Source organism: Stigmatopora nigra, chromosome 21 (assembly GCF_051989575.1).
Source record: "Stigmatopora nigra isolate UIUO_SnigA chromosome 21, RoL_Snig_1.1, whole genome shotgun sequence".
In the NCBI taxonomy this organism is placed as follows: Eukaryota; Metazoa; Chordata; class Actinopteri; order Syngnathiformes; family Syngnathidae; genus Stigmatopora; species Stigmatopora nigra.
Genome location: NC_135528.1, coordinates 4,454,368 through 4,465,536, shown reverse-complemented (window position 1 = coordinate 4,465,536; position 11,169 = coordinate 4,454,368). Strand labels below are relative to the sequence as shown.

Below are 11,169 nucleotides of genomic sequence, written 5' to 3'. Positions count from 1 at the left end.
ATTGCTTTTTCCTCGTTTCCGATCCGTACTTGTCTCCTACTTGTCAGGTGGCTCGTGACGTCAAATTCAGTGAGCCCAGCGGCCTATTGTTTACTCAAGACGTGTTGCTTTCAATCCCAAAACAAAGAGAAAAAACATTCATGCTCAATCACACTCACATCAATAACCAAAATATTTACTGCAAATACTTTGCTCCCTGTTACTTAATGAGTCGATCTAAACACTAATGAGCACTCACATTTAACCTATATGTCAAATCAAATGAACCTAACTGATGTTCTTGGCAGTTGTTTTTGAACCCAAATATACAAATTGGCTGGCAACCTAACAACATTAAATAAGACAAAAATACAGCCTTAGCAACCTCAAAACATTTTTTAAATTAAATCTTTGTCGTTTCTTATTACTTGGGAAGATGCCTTGTTTGTTATTACGTTTTCCGAACCATTTCTAGCTTGGTTAGTTGTCCTAGTCTGTAGAATCTTTCCCAGTGTTTAAGAAAAGATAACAAGTAAAGATAACAACAAGCCTGCCAAAATGGATAAAATGTGACCTTTTGATTTTTTTCTAGCTCAAGGTCTTGCCTTTTTATGAGTAAGACAGTTTAATCACCGCTTCTCCAATTTTTAGTTTAAAAAATAGTCAAATTTGCAACAGGCTGTGGGATATCCATCCCCAGAAACAAAACACAACTCACAAGTTGATTTACACGCTTTATTGGGACAATTGCACACACGCACGCGTGTCTCAGGAACAAACGTATTCAGAATACATTGCTTAAGGAACATTGAATTCTACGGAGCCTAGAATGACACAAACACAGGCTTCGGATAATTGTTCCATTTGTGCGGTGGAGGTGAAGTGAAGAGCTTTCAAGCGTCAAATTGTTCTAGAAATAAGATTTACACTGTCTATTTATGCATTTCGTCAATTTATACTCCAAAGTCAACTCGCTCCTTTTGCTGGCCGGTGACAGACGTCCAATTGGTTCGTCCGTCACCGTCCACAAGAGCCAATGAGTTCTTTGGAAGCGGATTGTGCTGGGAAAGGCAACGACTAGGAAGACCACGGTTAAGAGCTGAACAAAAATAGCGGTGTCATGTGACCACGGGATCGGGGAGAGCGTCAACTCTGCAGCACAAAGGTTTTTCTTGTCACAAGATAGCCGAAAGGGGAAAAAGTGTCTTCGTAATGGTTATGTAACTGGAGAAAAGAAATTCTCCATGCCACTTGAGATAAGGACATGCGTAAATATACTTTTTTGGGGAGGAATCGCAGTGGAAAGGCTAGCAAGTGGAAAAACAAAAACAAAACAACACAACACGCTTTGCCTATTTGGGCGTTTTCCTCAATTTTGGCATGCCGTGGAACATTAACCAAAAAAAAGTGAATGATTATGATACTCGGTCACATAGCCCTGTGATGTTTGTGTGCGGGGGCGGGGTTTAATCAAGTGCAATGGAGCGCACGCCTTTAGAAAGCAAAGCAACATTCAAAAACAGGATGGTGGGTGCATTTTTTTTTTAAGTCAAATCGGGCCTAGGTGTGCACTAGCGCGTCAATAGCGAGGCCACTCGGACCCCTTGGCCGGCTTCCCGTCTTGTCGGGGGGGTGCGGGGCGACTGGTCACTGCTGACTGACCCCCATCTGCTGATGGTCGGGTCCCGGTTCGCCCTCCACGTCGGTGTGGTAGTGCTCAAACGTCTCATCTTCTATGTCAGGGAGACCCAGCAGCTAGTGGGAAAAAGGGAGGAAACCGACAATGTTGACTTTTGACACCCATGGGAGTGGATGGGGGAGGGGGGCGTGGTCAGGTTTAAAGATTAAGACTCGGTGTTTTGTTAGAAATCCATCTAGGGAAAGTTGATGTTTCAAACCCAGACGTGATGTTATTGTTAAGGTACCTACCGTAAGGTCAAGGTAATTGCCTTAATGTGATTAGTTGCCGTTGACCTCGATAGACGTCCCATTACTTTGAACTGGGAGGGGCTATTGCCGTCACTGGTAACATTTATGGCCATTTAACAGGGGCTCGTCTGTCACTGTATTGACTTTTCAATGAAACACAACTGACATGAAATTTGGTTAATGTTTAACTGGCAGATTGACTGGAAAGTTAGCATTGCTTTTCTGTCTTTGTGAATATTATTGAGGAATTTGGGTAGTTATGTCAACAACTTTGTTTTGTTTGTAAGTTAGGAGGTCATGTGAATATTCTAGAAAACCTAAATGTGCTTACATTGCTACTATACTTAACACTGTTCAAGTTTTTTTGTGATTTGTTTATATTTACAAGCAGTTTCAGTGTTTTCAATACAGGTACTACCAGATTTTCCGGACTATAAGGCGCACTTTTTTCATACCTTGGCTAGGCCTAAGATTAATACTCAAGTACAATTTGTGCAAATATGTTTTTTTCTTTATGACAAACAATAGTTATGCTGTTTTTTAGGTTATTGTTATCTTTAAAAAAACTATGTTACAATGCCTATTCAGCATATTTAGTCTTTTGAAACTTGTTTATTCTCCTTTCCAGACTAAAGATTTCAACTTTAGACACATTTAACTTAAACTGTAGCCACTCTATGAATAATTCAATGTTGTTTATCTATCCCGGCGTTGGCGCAGATGCCGACGCGGCATTCCGAGGTCAGTGTGTGCTGAAAGGCGTTTATTTATCTTACAGGCCTGAAGGACGTGAAGACCTTCTGCAGCACCTCCAGCAGGGTCTTCTTGCCGCAGGACGAGATGTAGTCCTGAGCCAGCTGTAAGAACGGTAGGCAGTCTTCGCTTTCGCTCCACACGTGCTGTGCAAACACATACATTTCTTTTTTTGTATTTGTGTGTGTGTGAGAATATAAAAATAAAAAACATGCCGGAGGATAAGAGGAGTCAGCTGTCCGTCAGGGTCAGCACAGCAGTAGAACAGAACAACAAGGCATGAACTGAGTTGAAATAAGATAATAATAGGGGAAAAGTACAAAAAATACGGTAAAAATCGACATTTAAATTGGTTGCTACTGTGTAAATATTAGTGTTGGAGCATGTCGCTCCCCCTAGTGGCGATTTATACTGTGATGCACTTAGTGAATTACAAAATATTGATGGGACATACAAATGAAATCTGATCTTCAAATTCCAAATACGCATGTTATTTGAAGCTAAATCAGGAAATAGGAATTCAAAATGGGAAACTTGAGGAATAATTTGCACCAAAAAAAGGAATGTTTTGATGTCATTAAACCTAAAAATTTACTGCTAGTAGAAACTTGAGCATTATGATGTGACTTTTCTAATGCGTCCAACTATGGCACCCGAGACAGCTGCGGTCTGCAGCCTAGTTTTGATCGGCCCAAAGCCAATGTCATTGAATATGAATTGTGTTGGGGTCGAGGTCTACCCACAAATTAATGGTACTTTTGACATATTTTGACATTTGTAAATAGGTCAATTTTAAGCTGATCCAAAAAAATGTAAATTTCGAACACAATTTTAAGGCTGAAGAAGCTTACATTCTTTTGCAAATCTCAGCTTTAACACTAGATGGAGTTGGTCACTTATACACTACCACTCCATTATTATTTCCAATCAATAGAAGAAATGGTAGAATTTCTGTTTTTTTGTTTTAAATATAAATAGTTTGAGATAAACGACTATTTTTGTGTGATTGGACTTCCAAACTCCATCAATGACACTAAAATGAGTCTCCCTATTAGAAAAAGAAACAACTTTACAATGTTTTTTGAGGCTAGAACCATTGTATATATTCCTGAATTTGGTTTTAAATAACATTATAGTACAGAAATAGGATAACGATGATTAAACAGTCATTGATTGACAATTTGCCCATATTTCCGTTCAGAAAATAACCCAAAAATAGCCACTTGTTCTATAAATATAAACATCTTCAATCCCAACTTGAAAAGACACGCATCACAACGCCAGCTGGTGTTTTTCCAGCACTCACTTTACAAAAAATCTTGTCTGAGGCCTTAAAGCTTGAGGCCACCTCCCTCCTACACGCCTATATAATTATTTTTCTCCCCTTAAAATCAAACCTAGCATGGATAGAGACAATTTAAACTAAGACTATATTGAGCCCATCCCTACATTGGCTATGGTTTGCCTTTTCTGCCTAGCAACCTTGCAGATGGATGGATGGATGATGGTGCATGATTGCATAATATGACACCGCAGCGAGCAAAATATCACATGTAATGCATCACATTCTGCGCAGGGGCGGTGGGGGTTGATGGGGGGGGGGTTGCTTTTGGGAGAGGGTCGTCGAGGGGGTGCATGACATCATGCACGGGGACCCCGCCTATACACGCAGTACTATAAGGATAGGCTATTTGGGAGGTAAGGCCCACTCACGAAAGTATCGGTTCCGCTGGGGCAGAGAACGTAGAAGGAGACGCCGGGTTCCGCGTAGAAGTCCAGCCGCCTCTCGTCGTCCTCCTCGGCGAAGATGAGCTCGAAGGGGTTCCCCGAGCACCACTTCTCGGCCGCTTCCACCAGATGCTTGAACTCCATCCTGGCTTGGCTGCCTCCCCCCGCTGCTCCTCCTCCTCCTTCTTCTCCTCCTCTTCCTCCTCCTCCTCTGCCTTGTTCGCCCCCGGCCCGAAAGGCGCTCCCCGGCGCGGATGTTGACGAGAGACAAAGAGGGGCCGAGCTGGTGGTCGCATCAGCAGCCGCCCATCCTCTTTGGTGGTCCTTACGATCCGCTCAGAGGGGAGACGCCGTCGTCCATTCTGCTTGTGTTATGAAAGCGGTACGGCGAGGGAGTGAGTGAGAGAGAAAGAGAGAGAGAGAGGGAGAGATGGGAGTGAGAGAGTGCATGATGCACACAAGCAGAAAAGGGAAGGGAAAAAAATGGAAAAGTCGATGACGAAGGACGAATCCGGGAAGGCATTCATGATGCAGTGGATTTGGAAAACTTGAATTGTAAAAAAGAAAACACTTATTAGGGACACCTACTTGCATCATCGCAATGTAGTGGTAGTTCATGTTTTTTTAAAATCCAAATTTCATTGAATATCTATTTCATGCATTTATTGGTGTCGTGCATAACTAAAAATGTGCCCCAAAATCCTTTAAAACTTGACATGACCCTTTGCTATACGCTTGTCTCCACTAGAGGGCGGGCGATTCCAGCTTTGTCACCCATCTGTTTAGCATGGAGTCAAGTTCCACTTCAACCACCACCCAGAACGGAAAAAAGAGTTCAAAATTAAAGGTAAGCCTTTAAAACAACTCTCAGCCACTATGATTTTGAAACATCACCCGGTATAACCTAATGATATCCATCACCGTACTTTCTCCTTTCTGTCTACTTCGGCACTGTGTCGCCTGTCTTCCCCGTGGGCATACATACCGCTGTCCTGGGACCCTGTCCAGACCTCCAAAGACCCCCAAGCATCGCCATGGTGGAGGGAGAAGAAGTCTAAGGGGAAGGGGGGCTCATCACTTGCGGGCCCCCCCTTACTCATCAGCTCACATAACCTTGTGTCTCACTGATCTCTCATTTTTGGGGGGGGGTGTGAGCAAAAATGGACCCTTTACAAAACGGGACTGAATATGAGCAAAGTCCTGAAGAAGAAGAAGTGGACCCAAGAATTCAGGTTAGTTGACTTGAATAGTGACATTTAGTTAGCCAATTGCCATTGACGGCAAGAGGCGTCCAATCTGTTTTGACTGGTGCTGGATTGGATAGAGATTGGACGTGTATAGCCGTCAATGGCAGGTTAATTGTTGGTAAATGACAGATGATTTGAACTTTTGGTGGATTTATGCATGTCTTTGGTGTGTTTACTGCAAACAGGGAGAACTGGAGAAGTTAAACCAGTCCACGGATGACATTAACCGCTGGGAGAGCCAATTGGAGGTAAATATAAAAACACTATCCTTCTTTCTTTGCTGTCACGGTGCAAAAAAAGTTGCCTAGCAACATTAACTGTACCTTGAAATAGGTCCTCTGTGAATGCCTGGAAAAATTCTTAACTCAAGGCGAAGCAGTCGGCAGACTGGGAAATATTTTAACTTCACCAGCTGACCTTAACAAAGGAAAAATACATTGTAGTATGTCGTTTCGCTTTTTTAATGTGGGAAGAGAATTGTTATTAGTTATTGCCACTTTATAATTTTGTGTTGCATTTGTCAGTTGCTTCCAGAAAGATGGATTCCGTTCATTTTGGGTTTCCAGAATCTTTCTTGTTTTTAATGGAAGGGTAGAATTACTCTTTGGCAAAACAATCCTGGGTTTGTGGTTTTCCGATTTGAGCTTTACCGGATTCTGACATGGAGTCATTTCAATGTAACAAGCAAAAAGTTGCTCGTATACCAGCTTTGACATACATTTGTAGTCATAAAATATATAGTTCAATTGTCAGGCTTTCCGCCACGTTGATGGTAGCAAATTGCCTAAAAAAGTTCTTAACCAACATCAGTTTTAGTCATTAGTGACTCATAACATTGTTTTTTCCCATAAGTTTCAATTGTGAGTACAGAAATTTGTGTAAAATGGATTTATTATCCTGCACATGCTACTGCATGGTATTTTGTTTATATCTTTCTACACATTAATTTTTGGTCAAATTGTCATAATTTTAATATAGCTGACTTTTGATGTACAGCTACAAAAACAAATGTGCTTTGCCTTCTAAAAGTAAGGTCAGGAAGCTCAATTTTTGCTAACACAGCGAAAATGATTGAGGAGGATTCAAAACGCCGGCGTAAAAGTCACGGCGCCCCGTGCTGCGTCAGGCAGGAAGTCGGCAAACGCACTTCCTGCGACTCCCTTTCCTCTCTTTTTGGTGACTTTGACAAGCCGGATGCAGGTGGCGATGCCATTCAATTTCTCTGGTTTGACGGCCTCTCGGCGTCGGCACGGCAACAAGCGAACACATCTTATGTGGCCCTAAACGCTTTAACCGTGACTCCAATTAGGAAAGCGTTCCCATTGGCCGAATTCTGGAGGCTGTCCCAGTTGAACAGACTCATATTGTCGTTTTCCTTTCAAATTGAATATATTTCATTACGTTCATCCCTTGAAGGCAGACTTTCATTTAATCCAATTTTCTTCCTTCAGCTTTTCAAAAAGACTCACTTTGTCCAAATTCTATTTATTTTTTTTCGCTCGCCATCTTCCATCCTACCCTTGCCTTTCCTATGGGTAAGCACAGGGTTTTCCAAGGTGCGGCTTGCGGCCCAAAAGTGGTCCGCCGGGGAGTCCGATCTGGTCCGCGTTTTTTTTTTTTTTTTTGCCTGTCGGGAACTATAGCTCATTTATATTGTGCAGAATTAAATACTTTCGTGTGCATCCACAGGAATTCCGCCAGCGCTTCCGCGCCGTATTGGTGGAGGCCACTACCAAGCTGGACGAGCAGGTGAAGAAAATCGGCCGGGCCGTGGATGACTCCAAGCCTTACTGGGACGCACGTAAAGTGGCCAAACAGGTACGCATGCACGGCCATTACAACGCGTGACTGGACGTTTGGTCGCCGGTCAAATGTACTTTGATAATAAACAGTACTTAGATATTAAACAGTACTTAGATATTAAACAGTACTTAGATATGAAACAGTACTTAAATATTAAACAGTACTTAGATATTAAACAGTATTTAGATATTAAACTCTCTCTCTTAGATATTAAACTCTCTCATGAATATAATTTTAAAAGCTGGTTTCAACAGTAAACTCTGTCACCATTTGACCGGTGACCAAAAGACCGGCGACCAAATGTCCGAGCACCGTTAAAACATGGAAGCGAAATGGGGAGGATTAGTGAGGATTATCCGTCAGACTTTTGAAGGGCTCAGCTCATATCTGCTATTTTTAGAGCACCTCTGTATGCTAAAATGCTGTCACAAGCCCTCCTCACGTTTTACAACAAGCAGCCAGTTAACCAGTTACGCGTCAAAACGCGTCTGACATTTATGTCAAAACAGAAATAGATGGAGTCGTTGCACGCGAGTGTGGATTAAAGCGCCGTTCACTTGAGGACGGTCAGAATGGGTGTGCGTTTGTGTCTGAGGGGGGCTTAACTACCCAGCAAAGCAGATGAAGCTGAAATTGGCACATTGCACTCCGCGGGAATGATTCATGGAGGCACGGTTAATATTTCAGACTTGACCCACTTCACTGCCTGACCGTCTCACTTTCTTTCACCCCCGTACATCAGCGTCGTGATAACCAGCTGTGACCCCGCCTCCTTCCACCAGCATGTTTTTCCTCTTACATTCGAACAAATTGGGGAAGAGGGTGAAGGGAGGTTGAAATTTGCCTGAGCTTTCTTGTCTTTTGTTTTGTGAAATTTGGAGGGACTTCCCACTCGTGATTTTGGGCCATTTTGTGGTCACTTCTTATTGTTTTTTTCAGCCATTGTAAGCTCCCTCATTGGTTAGGTTAGAACTTTATTTCATGCCATATTTGGGATTTTGTATGGTTGCAATAGCAAGACAGATACAAGACACACAAGACATTGTAGACCTAGTTAAAAAAAACTGGAGCCACAAGTCCACAAGGTGGGGACCTTCTGCAGAATGACACTTGGCTGCCATTGACAGCACTGTTTCAAAGGGCCAATGCATGAATGTGATTGCGGCTAGGCGAGGAAATGTAGCAAAGTGCTAACATTTACACATTTCATCGCACAACTCTGAAGTATCTGGTCATTTTAAATATGTGTATGTATGTGTAGTATGAATGAGCTAGTAAGTTCCCATCAGGCCGGATGGGATCCCCTACCGGATCAGTTCTGGCCCGCGCACCGTATTTTTGACACCAATGGTTTAGCAAGCAAGGCAGTTTGAGGCAGCTTGGGTTGCAGAATTTTGGATACAGCTCTTGTCTTGGAGCTGATTAGATAAGAATGTCGGTGGTGGGCTCTGGGATACAATGGGAATACATAAGAGTGGCCATTGACAGTAAATGAGGGCCGAAGGAGGCCGCTGACCCAACGCTTCCAGGGACAAAGGTGCCGTTTGTGTCGTCTGGGTAGGCGTGCAAATTCTGTGAAAAATCCAATTTTGGATTTGGAATATGGCAACTCCACGGTTAACTTTCTGCCTCAGGCCCAAGTCGAAGCCCAGAAGGCCACGCAAGAGTTCCAGAGGGCCGTGGAGATCCTAAGGGCCGCCAAGGAGACCATCGCCCTGGCGGAGGAGAGGCTACTAGAGGAGGACAGCCGCCATTTTGACTCGGCATGGCAGGAAATGCTCAACCATGCCACGCAGAGGGTGAGGGTTCAAATCTTCATTCATTTGCATGAATGTGAGTTGTGTGTTGGACCGATGGATTTTTCTAACTTGGATGCGGCTGTTTGGGCAGGTCATGGAGGCCGAGCAGACACGAACGCGCAGCGAGGCCGAGCACAAGAAAACGTCGGCCAACTACACGTCGTGTGTCGGCCACATGAAGCAACTGGAGAAGAAGCTGAAACGCTCCATAAACAAATCCAAGTTGGTCCTCCCCATTTTTGGTTTTGCAATCACTTTCTCACAAAGAAAAGCAATGCAGGTTTAGGTTCATCGAGTCCAGATGTTTCTTTTCTCGTGTCTCGTTGGGGTGTAACTCCCTTTTGTCAGGGCCCAGGAATGTGAGTGGTGGAGGAGGTTGGATTTTTTTTCCCTACCCCCTCACTCTTTGCCATTTTTTGTCTCCCCCTGCAGGCCGTATTTTGAGATGAAGGCAAAGTATTACATCGAGCTTGAGGTAGGTAACTCTACCTGCTTTTCAACTTACTGTTTAATGTAATGATTTTTAGATGATTTTCATCGATTTGCTATTAAAACATGTGCTTCTTCATTTCAGAAACTGAAACGCCACGTGGACGAAGGCCAAGCCAAGCTGGTGGGGGCCAAGGCCGAGTACCGTGCGGCTCTCCGCCGCCTGGAGATCATCTCCGAGGAGATTCACGCGCAACGCCGCTCCATCGGTACACGGGGGCGAGGTGTCGGGGCCGAACTCGACGGCCCCGACGAGGAAGACACAAGCTTTACCATGGATTGCGACGGCCTGTCCAGTGAGGAAACTCTTTTTCGACCTCTGAGCAAATGTCAAATTATATTCAGATGATGAATATGATGTTCCTCGTAGTGGTGTCGGTGTCTATCTGCGACGACGACGACTCGGAGGAAGATGCTCAAACGCCCCCCTCCACATCCGCCACGGTCGACGTGCCCTCACCGCCATCTCCGACCTCCTCACTCCAAAGCCCACCCTCCCCATCCTACTCTTCTTCTTCCTCCTGCACCGGCGCCCCCGAGATAGCCAGCCCGTGCAGTTCTCGCGGCTCGGACTCTGCGTGCGCTTCCGGGCACGGCTCTCCTCTGTTGGGCCCTCGGAGCCAATGCAGCGGGGCATCCTCGCCGGACTGTGACCAGGAGAGAGGTATGAAAAAAAAATTGGTCATTAAAAATGTCCATTAACCAAGAAATGAGGCGTTCACCAGGGAACCGAGCCGAAGGCGCCGAGACCACTTTGGAAGGCGGCTTGAACGGCCTTTTCTTGACCGTTAACAGCGACGCCGAAGACGAAAAAGAGACGAACAAAATGCACTCGTCAGCAGCATCCAACATTCTTCTTCTCAATGACGTCCAAGCACCACTGGAACCCAGTGAAAAGTGCCATCAGCATCAGTGTAGCAATTGATAACAATGTACTGAGGTTGGTAAATTAACGCAAAGTTGCATATTAGGACTTCAACTCCCATGATTCTTTTTGCTTTTTATGTGTTTTCATTGTACAGTACTACAATCTAATGACGTACAAGTGATGTAAATATTCCCAAAGTGGGGAATCCATACACTAACTCCCACCCCCAAAAAATGAAAATGTATATTGATTTTTGTGTGTATTTTTTTAACGCTCAAACTGCACCTCTTAGTGCAACTATCCTATATTTATACTCTTAATTCTTGTATTTGGACATTATTTGATGTTGTTCATGTTTAACTAAAAAAAGAGCAATAAACGTGTGCTTCACGTCATTCCAAGATCACATTTTTATGTGTTAAAACAGCTGCTTAATGTTTTTTTTTCAGCCACAATCGTGGTAAGTACATTGGTATATATAAATCACATATTTCTGCTACATCTTTTCTACTGTTGAAATAGTTAACCTTTAAATGATATTTTCATAATGAAATGTCTTTTTTCCCCTTTCTAA

General features: G+C 43.7%; 2 protein-coding genes across 2 annotated transcripts; one reads left to right on the top strand and one right to left on the bottom strand.

The window, feature by feature from the left end:
- Nucleotides 1-700: 700 nt before the first annotated feature.
- On the bottom strand, nucleotides 701-4,791 carry mturn (maturin, neural progenitor differentiation regulator homolog (Xenopus)). The gene is made up of 3 exons (XM_077743628.1): nucleotides 4,375-4,791; nucleotides 2,685-2,807; nucleotides 701-1,734 (listed from the first exon to the last, which is right to left on the bottom strand). The coding sequence occupies exons 1-3, from the start codon at nucleotides 4,531-4,533 to the stop codon at nucleotides 1,627-1,629; spliced, it is 390 nt and encodes a 129-aa protein (XP_077599754.1). The 5' UTR covers nucleotides 4,534-4,791; the 3' UTR covers nucleotides 701-1,626.
- A 550-nt stretch (nucleotides 4,792-5,341) lies between these two features.
- sh3bp5a (SH3-domain binding protein 5a (BTK-associated)) lies at nucleotides 5,342-10,990 on the top strand. The gene is made up of 9 exons (XM_077743627.1): nucleotides 5,342-5,621; nucleotides 5,822-5,884; nucleotides 7,326-7,454; nucleotides 9,074-9,238; nucleotides 9,330-9,460; nucleotides 9,671-9,713; nucleotides 9,813-10,023; nucleotides 10,098-10,391; nucleotides 10,453-10,990. Exons 1-9 carry the CDS (start codon nucleotides 5,550-5,552, stop codon nucleotides 10,650-10,652), a joined length of 1,308 nt encoding a protein of 435 aa, XP_077599753.1. The 5' UTR covers nucleotides 5,342-5,549; the 3' UTR covers nucleotides 10,653-10,990.
- Nucleotides 10,991-11,169: the final 179 nt, after the last annotated feature.